The following is a 19365-nucleotide window of genomic DNA, read 5'->3' on the forward strand; positions in this document are numbered from 1 at the left end:
GTTGCCTGGACAGGAGAGTGGAGCTAATAAGCAGCACTCCTCAGTGGCCTCTGTATCAGTCCATGCTTCTAGGTTCATGCCCTGTGTGAGTTCCTAATCTTATATCTCTCAGTGATGGAGTGAAAGGTGAAATAAACCCTTTCTTCCCCATGTTGCAATGGTAACCCTAACCAAAACAAGTTGATGGGATGACAATCTGCACTACAATACATCTACTTGGGCCCAATACACCACTTCTGTCATGTTTGCAAGGTAGAAAAGTCCAACAAATGATAAAGTGACTCTCAATCACTGTCCCTCCTCTAAACCAAGGCTCAGGGAGCATTGTGACAAGAGAGGCAGAAAGAATGTAAGAAGAGAACTGTGACACGCTGTCATCTGGATATATAAATGAGGCCATCTCATTCAGAAACTTACAGCAGGACCAGCACAAGATCAAGCCAGTCAAAATTCCCATATAGATGGAAGATGACCTCACACGACCCATCCCTAATTGAAGAAATATTGGCTGTTGTTAGAGAAAGGGACAGGGAATTATTCTTCTCTGGGATGTGGTCACTGGTGGGTCTCCCAGGCTTCAACAGATGCCCTGACACTCATGCACATGTGGGCAGCATTAAATGAATTTGATGGCAAAGGGAGAGAAAGAGAGAGGGGGGGAGGGGGAGGAAGAGAGAGAGAGAGAGAGAGAGAGAGAGAGAGAGAGAGAGAACATGACGGGGACACATGGGGATAACGGTGGTGTTAGAGAATGAAGGATGAATAAAAACACAGAGAAGAAAGCTATAATGTTGCTCTACGTTGTGCATGCCTATTAATTTCTGTAAATTATAACTTACTACATAAAATGTAATGTATGTAAGTGTAATATTCATTATACAGTGTCATATAAAGCAGTTATGTACATAATTTTAAAAGGCAATATCTTTCTTCTTAATGAAGTTTAATCTCAGTCTTTTCTCCTTTACCCTTTGCTCCAAACTCATCTTTCTGCCACACAGTGGAAATATTTCTATTTTGTCTTACAAAGTATTACAGTAATTAGCATTAGTAATACTAAGTAATACTATTTCAAGGGTAGTAAAAAGGTACACCCAGACACTTAATTTTAAGATGAGAAACAAGAAAGTTACATAGCATTTGGTCTGACTTTTTAACAGTTATACTATTAAAATTTGAATGTGTGCACATCAATATTCATAAAGTGAGTTGATGAATAGAGATGTATTCCATTTGATCAAATTATAGAAATAAAACATGTGATCCCAGAAATATTCTTACATATCCCACATCAAGTACTAACTCAATCCTAATCAAGTACTAACTAGGAGTTAGTAGAAAATAATTTTAGGAGGCAGCAAGTGATTTCAGAACAAACTAAGCATTCGAGAAATATTTAAAATTAAAAAAAAAAGTTCAGGCTTTTCAAGGCTCTTCCAAATTAGCCTGCCACTTAGGGGAAACTAAGCCCTAAGTATGACCTGGAACCATTTGTTCCATGAGAAAGCTCGTGGCCAAGCTTGATCTCCAATACATGTGCCTCTGCTTTCTCAAAGTTCTTTACTTTCTGGAGAAGACTGGAGATTCAGAGGAGATTTGTCAATCATTTTCTCCAGAATCTCCTTTCCAGGGCAGTAGTCAGTCCGCCATTACTACCCAGCGTGGTGCCTCCAAACACCATGAGCTGGCTTGCACCATAAATGATGCTGGATGTAGTAAAGAAGTCCCCTGTACACACCCATTCTGACTCTCGTCCCGTGACCACTCAACTCCAGAGTCATCCATCTGGATCTGGGGGGGTTCAGCATAGATTCCTCCCCTCCCTCTCCAGTGAGTACACAGCAACACACATAGATGTCCACATAAACACACCAAGTATCTTTCCACATACTGAGAGTGCAATTCATATTTCCTTTCTCCATTGTGCTCATGATTCCAGGAGTCTGTGGGTAACAACAAGTGAATTCCTCCATTCCCTATGGGACGTGCACTCACAGTTGGGGCATCTCTCTCGGAACAGCCGGACATCTAGATGTCATTTAGGATGGGAGTCATAACCGATCTTCGCTGTTATTTTCTTTGTACTGTCATGAGCCAGTCAAGGACTCGTGCTCCTTGGGTTGCTCAGAATCTATCGAAAACAAATGGTTACCTTCTCTGACCTGCTGCTAGGTGGAGAAGCTAACGCACCAGGTTCTCGGATCCACGAATGGCTGATGATACGGGTCTCTTTTATTCTTTTTAAAGACAGGTTCTCACTACGTAGCCACAGCAAACATGGAACCCACAGTGTCGATCAGACTTGTCTCTGCCTTCCAAGTTGGTTGGGGCTAAAGAATGAGTTCATGTCCAAGTTGGGTGGCTCAGTAAGATGCTGTCTCAAAATTAAAATGGAGAAACGTCTCTGCAATTAAGAATGCTGGCTTCTCTTCCAAAGGACCCAAGTTCAATTCCCGGCACCCACAGGGTGGCTCATAACCATCTAGAACCCCAATTCCAGAAAGTCTGATGCCTCTTCTAGACTCTACAGGCATTAGGTACAGAGGTGGCAGGTACATAAACATACATACAAACAAAAATACCCTTACAGACAAAATAAATAAATATCAAACGTCAAAAAGTGAAAGGTTGGCAGTATAGCTCAACGGCGGGGTATTCGTTTTGCTGACATGAGGCCCTGGGTTTAAATCCCAGCACTAGGGCAGTGTGGAAAAGGAGAGAGCTATTATATAGCTCCATTAAGCAAGGCTTGAGAATTGCCGGGATGCAAAGTCAAGATCCCTCTGTTATTTGAAACTTGCAACTGTACTTTGGAGCACAGATGTCACATTAAGAGCGATTTATTTCCACTGTTCGTGGTCGTGGAAAAAAAGAGGAAAATAGCTGAGAAAGGAAGCTCACACACTGACTGGAAGGAAGCTCACACACTGACTGGACAACCCTGGCCATCTTGCCCTAGAGTTGACTCTCATAATTCTATTTCACTACGGTGTGTTCGTTCCATAAAATGTGATTAATACGGTGTCTCTGAAAATCTCGGTGTTCAGAATCCAAAGCAAAACAAAACAAAAACAAGCAATCACAACAACAAAAAAAACCAAAACCAAAAAAACGGTAAATTTGCAGGTTTGGGAAAAATGCAGAGGTTCTCAACCTGTGGGTAGTGACCCCTTTAGGGGTTAAACAACTTTTTTTACAGAAATTACCTAAAACCATTGGAAAACACACATATTTGCATTACAATCCATAACAATAGCAAGTAGTACATTATAAAGTAGCAATGCAAATAATTCTATGTTGGGGGGGGGTCAGCACAGCACGAGGAACTGTATTAACATGTCGAAGCGTTAGGAAGGTTAGGGACCCTGGAACCTCATATAATTTCCTGAGGGAGGGATGTCAGGCATAGGAATTCTACTATGCACAGCTGTCGGGGCCCTCCTGCCTTTCACCCACTCTCCTCACCCATCAAAGGCTTTCATCGACAACCACAACGCTTTCATCCTTGGAACAGAAAGACCTCACAATCTCTGTCTGCTTTAGAGAGTAGTAGCACATCCACCGAACCCTAGATCTCACTGACGGGATCTGTGGGTCCACGGCTGAACCACAGAATCCGAAGAGTCCACGGGAGCCAACAAGGAAGCATACACCTGGCATGATACGAGACCCAAGTACTGAGCGTTTTAAAACACAGCACAAGATCTAGTGGATGGGGAAATACTTGGGTGTGGAGTTCAAGTACTGAAATGTTCAGGCATCTCCTGAGGTGGACCCAAGGTTAAGCTTGGCATAGCACATCTTGGCTATCTGGGGGCTGATACCAGATACGTGATGGTAGAGCATTCTAGTCCATGGCTTTTCAACGGGCCTGAAATCTGATGTAGCAGGGTTTTGTTTTTTTTTTATCTAGACTTTCTGACATGAAATCGGATGTATCCACTTTTAAAATGGCCCCAGATTCTCCCGGTGAGAGGTAAGAGTGTGTGTCTTCTCTCCTGGAACACGGATGAACTTGGGTTCACTGCATCTGAGAAGGAACTGTGACATTGATGTTCCTTTCCTCCTTGGCCTTGTGGTGATAGGCTATCTACTTTGCCAGCCAAGACTCATGTTAGAGCCCTGAGGGCATGCAACAGAGAAGTCCCTCTTCCTGGAGCTCCCGATCGGGAGCCAAGATGCGGGGCCTGCCACAGCTATTTCCCAGCTGATCATCCAAGACACTGCTAGGGTGGGAATTCCAGGACCTAAAAGGACTGACCCGCTTAATAAGTGTGTTGGAACACTGTCTTTGAACATGTCCATCAAACTGTAACTCTTCCAATTGTTCTCTAGACCTAAGATCATTCTTACTTAAGCGTACAAATCTAAAATCACATATCGAATTCTTCTTCAATAGAGGCCACTCTTGAAACTGATAGAAAGCTTTAAAAAAAGAAAAAAAGTTGATGACACGAAACTTTGTAATCTCAATGAAACAAGCACCTAAGTTTTGAAATGTCAGAGCAGTGAGTGGACTTCATTTGTTGTTTAAATTTAGGTGTATGAATTTTGAATGGTACCCCGCTGAAAATGTACATCCATGTAATAAACTCTGGAACCCACGAGCATTACCTTATTTAGATGACTTTCTAAATGTACATAGGAAATAAAAGTATTTATGTAGTAGTCACATGTGTTACATATACGAACTTCTGGTTTTTAAGACAGTCATTTGGTGGTTAATTTATTGTAGCAGCCAGAGAAAACTACTACAGTCACAAATAAGGTATTTCCTCATCTAAATTCTCTGCATCTACACGAGGAAAAAGTATCGAAAGTTCCAGTTTTACTCTTTGCATGCCCCTGTGCTACTCTAAGCATTTTCAAGACAGATTTCAGTTCAAATTTTTTCTTTTGGTGTGTGTGTGTGTGAGAGAGAGAGAGAGAGAGAGAGAGAGAGAGAGAGAGAGAGAGAGAGAGAGAGAGAGAGAGAGAGAGAGAGAGGGAGGGGGAGAGGTATACATGTAAATGCCAGTGTGAAGATGCTAGATATCTTTTTTTCAGTAGCTCTATACATTTTATGTACTCATTTATTCACTAATTTATTCCTTTGAGACTGGGACTGTCACTGCCCTCAGATAGCTTGCCTGACCAATGACCTTCTGGAAGCAGCAGGTCTCCACAGCCTGGGTTACAGAATACCCCACCCCCAGCTTTTAAACTGGGTGCTGGGAATCCCAGCTCTGTCTTTCTGCTTGTTTAGCAAGCACTTCACTGATTAAGCCATCTCCCCAACCACACCTTCTTTTTTGACACGGGGGTCTTTCCTTTATCTGGTTTACTGATTAGGCTAGACAGGCTAGCCCACAAGCCCCAGAGATCAGTCGGTGCCTGCTGGTGCTGGAAGCACAGGCACCGCACCACCACACCCACACCCGCACTCTGATCCTTCTTGCACCGGCGAGCACTTTATTGGTTGAACCAATCCCTAGAGTCTTAAACTTGTTATTTGCGATAGATATATTTTTACTATTGTTTATTGGCCCATGCTGATTGTTTTACATGCTTTCTGGTCTTTTCTAAAGTACGGTCCGGTAGCCATTTTTAGGCTGTATTTACCAGCAGCCTGGATAACATATGATGGAACATCTTAAATTCTTCTGTTGGATCACTGTACATATTTGAGAGCTAACAGGTGAAGGGTGGAGCCTTTGCACTGAGGCTAAGAAGGAGTAATGAGAATGATAGTTTCTCACTGAAGTTACCAAGTGAGGAAATACTAGTGGGCATACGTTAAAGAGACCGTTATAAATCCCAGCTGAGGGTACCCTGTAAAATAACAGTACTCGTGAGAAGTGCGGGGATCAATGCAAGAAACTCAACCAGGAGCTTAGAAGACATGAACAAAAGCGATGTAGTCGGACAGAAAATAAAAAGCATTAGGTAAAAAGAAAAACCTGAATAGTGACTTTAACAAGTGTTCTGTACTTAACTACATAAATGGCTGAAACTGGGTACTAGATGTGAGTGAACTCTTTAAAGTATCTTTACGTTTTCTTCTGCAAATCCAGAACAGTTCTAAACATGAGTTTCTAGGGAGGGGCCTAAAACAACAATCTTTCCCTTAGGTTCATGTTTTAAATAAGAATCCGAAGGAAGTGAAAGATCTAATAGAAATCAGCAATATTCCACAGATATTCTTGACTGGTCCCCAACCCCCACCCCGCGCGGCTAGTCCTTACCAGAAAGTATCTAATTTCCTCGACCATTTCTAAAGCTCTGGGAAGGAAACACCAAGAAACCTTTGCAAAAACCCCTTTGGTGCGGCTCCCTGGGTTGTTCCCAGGGCTAACGGGCGTGCCATCTGCTCGCAGCCCAGGTGCTAACCAGGGTTCACGTGTCACCCGGCGCCGCCCGGTGTTAGGGAGCCGCCCTGGCAGGTCCAGGCAACTCCGCTCCCGCAGGTTGCTGGGGACAGGGTGGCGTCCGCAGCATCCCGCGCGTGCGGATCGTTTCCCCGGCTCCATCTGCTGCGCGGGGAGCAGGCGCGGGTCGGTCCCCCACAACAAAAGGGCACCCCGCGGAGAGCGCGCCGGCCCGCGCCGCCCCGCCCCGGCTTCCCGCGTCCGCGCCCGCGTCCCCGCGGGAACCGCTCCCGCGTCACGGCCTCCAGGTACCCGGAAGGGGGAGGGGGCGAGGCGACAACAATCCGGCGGGCGGGCGAAAGGGAGGAAAGGCGCGGCGCCGAGCGCCAAGACAGCGAGGGGCGGGGCTTCGGGCCGTGCCGCCGTGCCATTGGTTGGCACCGCCCCGCCGGCCGCCGCTCATTGGTGAATGCTCAAATTCAGTCTCAAGGCGCCAGAGGAGGTGTTTTAGCGGGGACCGCGATCCCGGGCTGGAGCTTGTCTTAGGCGGGTAGGAAACGCTGTCGCTACCACGGGTGGAGCGGAGGGTCTGCGAACTTTGCCCTGTCCTGCCCATGTCGCCAGTCGGCCGCTGAGATCTACACGGTCTGCCGGCGCACGCGTGCGGCTGCGGGCGTCCCCGGAGATAGCCTCCATCGCGCTGCGGCAGTAAGGAAGCGTGCGGCCCCCGGATGGGGAGGCGGGAATGCGGAGAAGGGTTACCCGCCGCCCTGGCTGCCATCCCACAGGCCCCGGGTCCGAGTGCCCCTGCGGTTGTGCTGGCTGCAGCGCTGGGTGAAGGAGGCTGGTCCCTCCCCCAAGATTTTGGGGGTTCCCCGGGAAGAGTTTCACTTGGGGTGTGCTTAGATGCCTAGGGAGGGGCTGTGCGCTTCCCGCATGGGTTGGTCTTGAGATCGGGTTTCAGTCTAGCCCCTAGATCAAACCCACTTAAAGTTGAATTCCTCCCGGTTCTTTGCGCCAAAATTAACCGACCTGGGAGACCCTGTAACTTACTTGACATTTGCCTAACACCTTCCTTACTTGGTAACTATTATGCCTATTGCTTTTTATAAAGGATTACTGTTTTGTTCAGTTTTTCTTCTTCCCAGATTTCCAGTGATTTCTAAGTATATTATAAGTGTTTGTTCATGTGAGTTTTAATGAGGAATGGAGGGTATCTGCATTCTTGGGAAAATCCCAGGAATGCTCCAGGGAAGGGGAAGTTAATGTTCATAAGTGGCATTTTGTTGGTGTTGTTGGAGGGGGAAATAAATGTAAAATCATCTTCTGATATAATTGTGTGTTCCAGATGGAGGTAAATTGTTTAACACTAAAAGACTTGATCAGCCCCAGGCAGACCAGACTAGATTTTGCCGTTGAAGATGCAGAGACCGCACAAAAGGTAAGCACAAATAAATACTTTATAGTCTCTAAGGTATTTTGGATGAGGATACCTAGCTTTCATCCTGTATACAGCGTAATTGTGATGACGATTATAGAGGAGTTTTTAGGGAACATAGCCATTGCGACCATTGTTTCAGCTCCTCTTAAGTCATTAGTGTTGGGACCCGCTCCTAAAGTCAAAGGTACCTTCTGGATGCAGTGATCAGGACTTTGTGATGCTTAGAGCTCTCGAGGGTAGTTAATAAGCCAATGCTTTGCATAAATTAGAAAAGTCAATTCCCCGGGGCAGAATTTTGTGTTTCTAAATACCGGATGTAATGTTCAAAAAGCTGAGAAACACAATCTTCATCCTAGCGAACCAAGAGCAGAGATTTCTCCCAAGGGTTATAGTCTTGCCTGCTACTATACAGGGGTCAAGGTGACTGACCCTCACCAGCTACTCTGAGTAGTTTACAGCCCTTCTGCTTCAAAATGTACTGAACTACACTCGGCAATAGCCAAATCACCCTGGCCTGCATCGGCACAGGTATGCAGAACAGATGTCCTGTTGAGAAGGTCTAGCCGTGAAATCTGAGCATTGTTCAAGCTGAAGCAAACAGATGTAGCAAACCAGTTTCAGAAACCTTGAATCCAAGTCTACAGTAGCAACTCCCTCGGGCATTGACCCTCTCCGGATTCCAGGTGTTTGTGTTAGGTTAGCGTCAACAGTGAACCTGGTGACAAAGAGCTTGTCTTTATACAATATTCGGCAGTTGTTATGTTTGTTAAGTGGGGACCATGTATACCAAAACATGGTCGTTTTAAAGAGAGTGTTTTAAAAATCACCTAAGACTATTATGACCTTAGGTAACATATTCAAAGGTTTGGCTTTGGAAGTTCCAAAATGTGCGTGTGATATATAAAGTCTTTCCTTTCAGTACTCCACTTCTCTTTCTGGTCAGTGACTTACCCAGTACTATCCTCAAGGTTCGAGGGCCCCCCTCTCTCTGTTTGCCTCAGTAAGTGACGAGTTTCCTCATAGAGTTGCAGAGAAATTCAGACGACCCACGAGATTGGGAAAGTGGTTAAACTATCTTTCAACTAGAATAAATTAGTTGGGGTTTAGCACAGAAAGGAGGCAAGAGATGAGAACGGAGGGTTTCGTGGGGGATATTGGGGGTCCCTTTGACCTCTCCTCATTGCTGAAAGATAAAGAGGTTTCCTAAGGTTTGTGGGAACATGGGGTTTACAGTCACAGAGACCTGGGTTTGATTTCCTGCTCTGCCACTTACCTAAAGCTATGGGACCCCAAATAAATATATTTTTAAGGTCTTTTAGTGAATATTTGTGTTCGTCGGCTACCTTTATAAATCAGAGCCAGTGCCTAGAATCCCACCCATTGGGTGCTTGCAAAGTGCCTAGCGTTATACATTTTTCACGCCGTGCTGAATGAAAATGACTGTGCACTCATAACCTGCTCTTTAGTTACCTTAGAGGCTTTCAGAGCCCCAGGTGCAAAAAGTAGCCATGTACGTCATACTCACAGGATAGAGGAGGAAGGAATCACGCAGAGGCTTTGGGAAGCTACAAGATTTGGGCTGAGCCTTGTTGGATAAGGAAGTTCGACCTAAACACTGAGTGAGAAGAACGTTTCGGACAACAAAAACAAGATTTGAGCCTTTGACAAATCCAGAATGGCCAGAAGCTAATGAGGCAAAGCTATTCCTTCCTAGGATCCCTCGGGGGCTGGGGGGGGAGGGGGTTCCTGGAGGGATCACTGGATCACCCTTCCTTTCGAGGACCTCTTTCTTGATCTATACATGCATGTGCTGTATAATCCACACATCTCCTGTCGCTCATGGAAAAACTTGTTTCAAAAGAAACGTTTTTAGCATTATCACCCAGTTTTACTGTTCTTAGTTCGGGCGTACATCCTGACCAGTATAGTCATGGATGCCAAAGATAGGAAAGGGACAGTTTGGGACAGAGAAGTGGGTGTTATGGATGGAGCTGTTAAGGGATCCATTCATTGGGCTTTTGGGGAAGGCATCTAAGGCTCTGGAATGTGAGGAGAGGGGGAACTGTGCCGGAGGCTTATGATTCAGTGCTGTGGAGGCTAAGGCAGGAGAGTTGTGAGGCTGGAATAACAGGCTCATACCGCCATGCCTGGCTTCCAAGTATGTTCTTTAAAGGCCATTCGTGTCTTTAAGGAGGAGCTAAAGCAGAAGGTGAATTTAGCTTGGAATATGCTTGGACCTGTGTGCTCTCTAGACAAATGACTCTGCATAAGGTGCAGCCCATGGGCTGACTTTAGAATTCCTGAAGAGTTACAGCCTTGGACCCAAAGTTGGAATTGTGAGCACGTAGGTTGACCTTAATGCCGTGTAACTGTGAGTTTGGGTGAAGTAGTCTGGAGAGCGTCAAGGGAGCTGAAGGTCTGGATGTGGATTCTTGTAAGTGTAGGGAAGGGAGCCCAATGGAGGAGATGGAGAAGGTACAGTCAGAAATAGAGAGAGCTAGAAGAGAAAGAGTAATGTCTGGGAAGCTGCAAGCTAGATTTTATAGAGCCAAGCATCAGTGCCAACCTTAACCACTTCAGAAGAGACTAATGGCTGCTGAACCTCTTGGAAAAGGTCTCAGTGGGGACCGCTCCTCCGAGGGAGTGTACCCTGACGGGCAGGAGAAGTGTTAGTCCGACAGCTCCTAACATGGGTGCTCTGCAATGAGCCTTGAACACCAGGTCAGGTTTCATCAGCAAGGCTCTTCGAATGGAAGTGATGAGAGGAAGTGATGTTCAAAGGAAGAGCTGGGGTGTGACGGAGGGCAGAAAACCAATGGGACGTAGCGTGAGCTGTGCATGAAGAGGGAACTGGAGGTTAATCAGCTGTTATCAAGGCTCTTGACAAAGCTGGTAGCCACATGTGACTTGAGATGGCACGGTCAGAGCTATATAGAGACAGGAACAGGTTGAAAACCAAGTTCTTTTAGCTTCCAAGCCTTCTCTGTGGCAGTGTGCAGCATAACTCCCCATGCCCATCATGCCAGGACTTACCAATAATGATGAGCGCCTGCATGATAGGCACTTGCATAGCATGTCATAGATGCCAGCCTTTCACTTTATTGTCTGAGCTGATGCTCACAGTGGCTTTGTGCCAGATAAACCCAGGTTCACTCCCTCCTTCATATCCAAGAACTGCGAGACCATTCCATGGCTTGCATTTCTCTGGGCTCCCCACTGAAGTGATGTCCAAGGTGTAGCGGGTTACATACACTTCCTAGCTAGCAGCTCCCACGAAAGTTCAGTGAGCAAGAGACTTGTGAGTGCCCAGGATTTTAGCCAAGGGAGGAAGAGAGTGGGAAGGAGCAGGACCAAGCTTCAGGATGGAATTCTGAGATTACACTCCAGGGAATTCAAGGTGACCCCTTCGAGTGGTCCCTTCGAGACTGAATCTTTGTTTGCTGGGAGGACTTTTCCCAGTCATTGAGTTCAATGTTGGCCTCCCAGGGATGGGTGTGGTCCTGGGTTCTTGGGTCCTCTTTAGCCAAGGCAATCCAGCCAAGGGCGTGTGTTGTTGGCATAACTTCTAACAGCTGGAAAAATGACTCAGTCATTCCTGAAGAGTCCTGGTTGCAAACAGAGTCTACCATATGAGTAGGCAGCTTTACTAGAAAGCCTTGGTAATTAGATTGAACCCCATGGTGTGTGTGTGTGTGTGTGTGTGTGTGTGTGTGTGTGTGTGTGTGTGTGTGTGTGTGTGTAGAAACATAGAACCAAGTAGAATGAATAACCAGGTCTATTTTAATCCCACTTTGCTCTGCCCCACACAGTGTCCAGAAGACAGTACAGACAGGGGGCACAGAGTAGATGATAGCTCACTTTCTTGCCCACCTAAGGCCTCACAACACAATTCCTTGTGCCATTATTAAGTGTTGATATAGAGGTGTTGTCTTAGTTAGGGTTTCTATTCCTGCAGCAAAACCATGACTAAAAACCAAGCTGGGGAGGAAAGAGTTTATAGCTTATACTTTCATATCATTAAAGGAAGTCAGGACAGGAAATCAAACAGGACGGGAACCTGGAGGCAGGAGCTGATGCAGAGACCATGGAGGAGTGCTGCTTACTGGCTTGCTTCCCATGGCTTTCTATAAGAAAGCAGGACCACCAGCCCAGGGGTGGCAGCACCCACAATAGGCTGAGCCCTCCCCCATCGATCACTAAGTAAGAAAATTCCTGAGAGCCGGAGCTTACAGAGTCATTTCCTCAAGGTCCCCTCCTTTCAGGTAACTCTAGTTTGTGTCAGTTGACCTAAGACTAGCCAGGACAGGTATGCTATAGCCTAACTCAGCCACATTACCCAACCTCACTCGTACTTTCTCACATAAACTATATGAAAAATGCATCTGCGTCTGAAGAAATTATTCATCTGAATTGCTCTGTCACTGAAGAGAAACTCAAGACCTCATTCCTGTGTGGACATGTACCCTGGAAATAGAAGGGAAGGGAGGAAGAGGAAAGCTGTCTACTCATAAGCCCGGGACACACCCCGTGCCTTGAGGGAACCTTTTGGCAAGACATAGAGTTCAGTCGACACCTGGACTAGGCAAGTCATCATACGAAACATGACCTGTGGAACTGGCCTGGTGCATGGACTCATTGCTGAGTCAAGACCTGCGTCAGGAAGCCGAGGAGAAGTGCCGAGTGCTGGATTACACTGGGGCCGAGCGCCAGGGCAAATGGAGAGAACGGGAAAGGGAAAGAGGATAGCTAAGTTTTCTTGGGAGCTCACTGTGCACTAGCGAGCTAGTCTGAACCCGCGAGGTTGGTCTTCTGATGAGTGTTGCTTTTCAATTGAATACATTTCACTGAAATAAAGGAAGCAGGAGAAAACTTGCCCACTGGCCTGAGATCCTATATACATAACCACTCCCCCATGTTGTGTCTCCAGCCACTACTGGGCACCTTTTCCGGAACTTAAAAACAGATAATTTCCTTCTAATCTGCACCCAGAACGAGCTCATTTGGAGATGCACCATTTTTAGAAACTGGTCTCAGATACCTTTCACCTACTCAGATTTCCCCACGGGCTGCTGTGTACAAGTTCAAGCAATGTATCTAACCTCTATTCCTGAGGTTATGTAACTTCATCCATAAACTGAAAATAAACAATAGTACCTGAGTCGGAGGATTAGATTAGGAATTGATACAAGGCCAGGATACACGCCAGGAAACAGGACATGACATGTATTAAACACGCCATCATTTCCCTTGAGGGTTCCCTTGTGGGCACCATCAGAATGGCTCACTCGCAGGGACTTGTTAGCAGAACTGAGCAAGTTAGCAGGACTGTTGGTCGCCTGCTCCTGCTAAAATGTGAGGTCCTGTCACCTCCACCACTCCTTCCCGGTACAAGAGAGTGTCGCCTTAGCAAATTGGCAGCGTCTGCTGACCCAGTGAGCAAGAGTGGTTGGCCAGTGTCTGAGGGTTTTTATTTCTGTGAAGAGACACCATGACCACAGCAACTCCTACAAGGGAAAGCATTTCATGCCGGTTGTGGTGGCGCACGCCGGTAGGATTTGCTGAAGGAGGCAGAGGCAGGAGGGAAAGCATTTCATTGGGACTGGCTTACAGTTCAGATGTTTAGTCCATTATCATGGCAGGAAGCACGGTGGAGCACAGGCAGACATGGTGCTGGAGAGGTAACTGAGTTCTACATCCGGTCCTCAGGCAGCAGGAACAGAGGGGCTTGAGCTCTGAAACCTCAAAGCCCACTCCCACTGACACACAACTTCCAACAAGGCCACATCTCCCAAGAATGCTACTCCCTATGAGTCCATGGGGGCTACTGTCATTTAAACCACCAGAGCCTTCGGACCCAAACACCAATTTCTCCCGGTCTTGTGCCTTTGTCCAGAACAGGACTGTGTGAAGCCCTGATCAGCCAGACTGGAGCATACAGTAGCTGTAGGGTGGTTGTTACAGTTCAGGAAAAGTGTGAGGTGTTGAACCTTCCTCCCCTCTCATCATATGAGTCACTGTTGACAGGAAGAGAATTCCATTAAAGGAAGGGAAGAATCTTCCTAACTTCGAACGGTGAAAAACAGCAGGAAAACGTTGCTTCCGTTCCTTGGTGGATCCAAATGCAAGCTCTTCATGCGGTTTGGTACTGCGGGCTCACTTCAGACCCTTTCTTATAATTGTCTTAGGCAATATACACAAAGTATGCGGGCAGGTGGTGCTACGCAAACTATTTCAAGATTGCAAAAGCTGAAAAGCAAAACCTTGGCACAGATCACTTAACCGCGCCAGCAATTCGATACCACCTTCAGGGCATCTAAGCTTACGACCTACTGGAAGTCTCACTTGTTGGAGAGACTATAGGTTGATTTAAGGGACAGACTCAAATGGTAAATCATGTGTAGTGAAAATTCTACACTAGTCCTATGAGATAAGGATCTGGGACCCCGGAAAAACAAAGCAATATAAGCCAGCAAAACAGTGGTCCTTTGTTGTGAATGGTCGGAGAAACACTGCTCAGAAAACATGAGGCAGCTCTCAGGGTAGCTTACGATGGTATTCTGTTGGCTCCTCTCCCTTTAACTAGTCTCGTTACAAGTTGCTTTTGACCATAGAACTGCCAAGGTATAACTGTTCTTCAGTGGTGAATGCAAACTTGTAAGTAGGGTTTTGAAAAATACAGCCCAATGAAGCAAAAAGACTCGATTGGCCTTCTTCCTTCCCAACTACTATAGGCATCTGTTGGTGACAGACAGATACACTTCATGAAAAATATGTGCAAAAAAAAAAAAAATAGCAGATACAATGGGGTTCTTTGAAGCCATGGTTCAATGCAATGCTCTCTCCATTTATCCAGTATTGGTTCTTTCTGACCTTGAACGTGTGGTCTGTCTGGATTCCCACATCTAAGTGGAACATACTCTGTACTCTTAGCAGACACCTGCCCTTTCTTGGCCGTGCTAAAAAAGTTCTCTTTGCTTTAAATAGGAAAATATATTCGTCGATCGATCAAGGATGACCCCAAAGACACCAATGAAAAATGAACCCATCGATCTGTCAAAGCAAAGAATCTTTACTCCAGAAAGAAGTCCCATTACTCCGGTAAAGCTGGTGGACCGGCAGCCGCAGGTGGAACCGTGGACACCCACGGCCAACCTGAAGATGCTCATCAGTGCGGCCAGCCCAGACATAAGGGACCGGGAGAAGAAAAAGGAGCTGTTCAGACCCATTGAGAATAAGGGGGATGCATTTGTGAACTCCCTGCAGGTAATGAGCTGTGCTCAGGGGCTTTGTAAATCTTCACAGACTTCCATAACCATTTAAAAGTCACAGGGCACCTGTCTGGTCAAACAGCGTCCATTAAACCTGGCGTCACTTGTTAAAGGCTGACTTTTTGCTCTCTCCGATTCTTACTTTTCCTAATCAATTGTTTGTCTCCCTTAACCAGACCAAATCTTAAAAATAACTCGTAGTAATTTGATCCAGTAGAGAAATTTGGATTATTTATTTTTTTAGCTTAGGTTACTTATTTACATTCCAGTCGTTGCCCCCTTTTGGTCCCCACTCCCACAGTTCCTTATCCCATTCCTCTTCTCTCTTGCCTCCGAGAAGGTGCTCCCACCGCCACCAGACCTCCCCCTTCCCTGGGCCCTCAAGTGCACCTTCTCCCACTAGGGCCTGACCAGCCGGTGTATGCTTCCAGTTGGTGTCTCAGTCTCTGGAAACTCCCTGGGGTCTGGGTTAGTTGAGCCTGCTGGTCTTCCTACGGGGTCGCCCTCTCCTTCAGCTTCTTCAATCTGTCCCCTAATTCAACCTTAGGGGTCCCAGACTTCAGTCCATTGTTTGGGTGTAAGTATCTGCCTCTGTCTCAGTCAGCTGCTGGTCGGGTCTCTCGGAACAGCCATGCCAGGCTCCTGTCTATAAGCTCACCATACATCATAGCATCAGTAACAGTGTCAGGCCTTGGTACCCTGCTCCCTGTGAGATGGATCCCAAGTTGGACCGGTCACTGGACCTCTTTTTCTGCAATCTCTTCTCCATTTTTGTCCCTGCAGTTGTTTTAGACAGGAACAGTTCCGGGTCAGAAATTTTGACCTTGTCTCTCTGCTTGGGGTTTTGTTTTGTTTTGTTTTTTAAAGCACTATTATTTTGTTGGTTGAATGGTTAGCTGTGGGTATGTGGGAGTGTGTGCGCATGTGCACAGGGGTGTGTGCGCATGCGCACAGGGGCGTGTGCGCATGTGCACAGGGGTGTGTGCGCATGCGCACAGGGGCATGTGCACTCTGCTGTCATAATCACTGGTCTGTGGCTGTGAATCGAAATCATAAATGACCATTTTTTGGCTGTCATTGAGCTACCGTGACCCTCTCCTGTACTGTAATGTGCAGGGAGTGTGAGGGTGATGAGGTCTTACCGTTTAGGTGAGACCTTTTAGTTTATTTCTCTCTTATAAAAGAAAGCATTTAGTTGGGACTTGCTTACCGTTTCAGAGGCTTAGTCCATTGTCATGAGGAGCACAGAGGCACATGTGGCACTGGAGAAGTAACTTGAGAGGAACATCCCCATCTAGACAAGAAGGGGGGCACTGGACCTGGTGTGGGCTTTTGAAACCTTAAAGCCTAACCCCAGAGACACTCCCTCCAACAAGGCCGCATTTCCTAGTCCTCTTCAAACAGTGCAGTCCCTGATGACCAAGCCTTCAAATGTGTGATCCTGTGAGGGCTGTTTCCATTGTTTCATAGCCTAATGATTAGCATAGGGCTTTCTCCTTAGCAGGCAAGACCTCTGCTCCCAAGCCATAAGCCCAGCCATCATCGTACAGGCTCTCAGGCCATCTTTAAATTACATTCCCCGTGAAAAACCAGGGCTACTCAGGAAACAGCATATTCATACAGTTTTTGAAAGACTTAACCATCAGTCATTTCCATTCCCACCAAACTTTTTCTGAGACCTCCCTCCCAAGAAAAATGACTCTCAGCTATTTTTTTCCCCGTTTCTTGCTGGATTCTTTTTTAAGCTGTAAAATTACCCAGAAACACAGAAATTGGGAAAGAAAAAGAGAAGATGTCTCAGATTACAAACTTGAAGCTAATAGAGCAAAGCGAGTTTAATCTACCACACATACCACCACAGAGGATTCTTCTGGGTAGCTAGATACACTTATGCAGAATCCAGAGCGATTCCTTTATGCTTAGTGCCAGAAATGGTCACAATTCCTTCTCGTGTCCGGTCTGTTCCTGGCTTGGCCTCCTCTCTGGATTTATGTGTTTTGACAATCATGGGAAGCCCAGCTTCAGAGACTGAGCTCAGATCACAAGGGATTGTGGCTTAGGGCCATCTCTGCTACATATGCATGGGTTCTTGCAGACTTACTTGGGCTATTCTGTTGGGGTTTAAAGGTTTGTAAAATTGAAACTATTAACTATAACTCGTGGCTATCTTGGGTTTGCTTTTAGTTTTCTTGTTTGGGTTTTTTTTTTCCCTCTGTTTGGTTTTTGTTTTGTTTTGGTTTGTTTTGTTTTAGGACAGGGTCTTACTGTGTAGCTCTGGCTGTCCTGGAACTCACTCTATAGAACAAGCTGGCCTCGAACTCACAGAACTCCACCTATTTCTGCCTCCCAAGTGTTACTACCCCTTGCAGGGTTTGCATTTTCAGTCAGCCCATTTCCAAGAATCATTTATGGTTCTGTCCTTTCATTGCCACAGTGATTGACTGCGTGAGCACTGATACCTGTCCCTTCTATCTGCAGCCATTAAGATGGTTCGCAGTTTGGGGCTGATACAAATATATGGTTTGCTCATATTTCCTAGTGTAAAGAACTAACATTTCCTAGAGCACTGGTTCTCAAAATAGTATTTGGGAAGTAATTCATACCCAAAGGATCTTTCCCAGGGCTTTTTTATGTGTGTATATCTGCTTGTCTGTATGTAGATTGCATCTGTGCAGTGCCCATAGGGGCCAAAAGGGGGCATCAGATCCCTTGGAATTGGAGTTACAGGCCAGTATGGCCTGCTCCGTGTAGGTACTGGGAACTGAACCCAGGTCCACTGCAAGTGCTCTTAACCACTGAGTTATCTCTCTAGCCCCCAAGTTACTTTCTCAGTAATACTAAGATGTTAAATCCTTGCTCTTGTACGTTGAAGTTTGAGGAGTACAAAAGTAAGCATGGAGTCGTTTCCTGTGATTTAGCCAACACTAAAGACATGGGAAACAGACCTGTGAACCTGACCTTTTCTCAGCAGCCTAAGTGTCTCCATTCATTTTCTGCTATATTAAATATCAATTGATAAGACTAACTCCAGCTGCCACCTTAAATCCCAGCACTTGGGAGGCAGAGGCAGGGGCATCTTTGTGAGTTCAAGGCCGGCCTGGTCTACAGAGTGAGTTGCAGGAAAGCCAGGCTATACATGCACACACACACACACACACACACACACACACACACACACACACACACACACACACACACACACACACCCTTTCTCAACAACAACAAAATCAGAATTCTCACATGAACAGAAAGCTCTGTGAGGTCCTCAGTGATTTGGGGAACACAACGTGATCCTGTGAGCACAAAGTTTGAGGATTACTGTATTCCCCCATTAGTGGGAAGGCTGCCATTGACCGTGTGTACAGTCATTGGGTGTTTGCTGCCCCGGCACCTGCCTGTCTCCACTAGGCGTATGAAACACTGATCGACCCACGTCTCCTCTGCTGCCATCACTTACTGGTCTGCCAAGTTTCTGGGTGTCCCTCTGTGACATCCACTGGTTTTCTCTTGACCCTTGCTCATAAGATCAGACAGTCCACGTGACTGCTGGCCACCATGGACCTTTCCCCCTCCTCTGTGTGATGCCCGTTTGTGTGTGTCAATTTGTGTTGGGTTGTTTTCCTTCTCATAGTGATTTCTAGGAGACGGTTTATATTCTTGACACTAAACTATCATTTAGTTACTTGTGTTATATATGATACATATATCTTGGTTCATTTGGGTTTGTTTCATTTTTTTTTCCTGTTGGTTCTCAGCTCACAAAGCTCTTAAATTTAACAAGGTTTTGTATTAGGGCTTTTCCTCTTTCTTTAAGAACTTTTTTTCCCATCCTAGTTTATTTTTTAAATTCACACATATGTGTACCTGCTTCTCTGTGTATGTACCATGTGTGTGCAGCTGCTCATGTAGACCAGAAGAGGGCCTCGTATCCCCTGGAACTGAAGTTACACATGGTTCAGGGCCACTGCATGGATTCTGGGAACCAATTCTGGGGCTTCTGCAAAATTAGCCAGTGCTATTAACCGCTGAGCCCAAAACCTCTTTTAAGGATGGTCTTTTAGGGGTTGGAGAGATAGTTCAGCAGTTAAAAGCACTTGTTCCTGCAGAAGACATGGGTTCAGTTTCCGGCATCCCGGAGGTGACTCACAACCCTTTGTAACTTCTTTTCAGAAGGATACAGCGACCTCTTCTGGCCTCTGTGGGCAATGCACACACACATAAGAAAACAAGTAAAGGATGATGTTTCTCTAGCCCGGAGTTACATATTCTTTATTGTAATTTGCTTTCTACGCATCTTGAGTCCATTTGG

At 46.1% G+C, this 19365-nt stretch overlaps 1 protein-coding gene across 1 annotated transcript in view; it reads left to right on the forward strand.

Moving 5' to 3' along the window:
- The first annotated feature begins 6854 nt into the window (after positions 1 to 6854).
- The window catches only part of E2f7 (E2F transcription factor 7), a 42137-nt gene continuing 29626 nt past the window's right edge, over positions 6855 to 19365 (forward strand). Inside the window, exons 1-3 of the mRNA XM_032912272.1 lie at positions 6855 to 7055; positions 7696 to 7788; positions 14773 to 15051. Of these exons, the coding sequence (XP_032768163.1) occupies positions 7696 to 7788; positions 14773 to 15051 (372 nt within the window). The 5' untranslated portion in view covers positions 6855 to 7055. The remainder of the gene's footprint in view (positions 7056 to 7695; positions 7789 to 14772; positions 15052 to 19365) is intronic.

The sequence above is a fragment of the Rattus rattus genome, chromosome 1 (genome assembly GCF_011064425.1).
Source record: "Rattus rattus isolate New Zealand chromosome 1, Rrattus_CSIRO_v1, whole genome shotgun sequence".
Taxonomy (NCBI): Eukaryota; Metazoa; Chordata; class Mammalia; order Rodentia; family Muridae; genus Rattus; species Rattus rattus.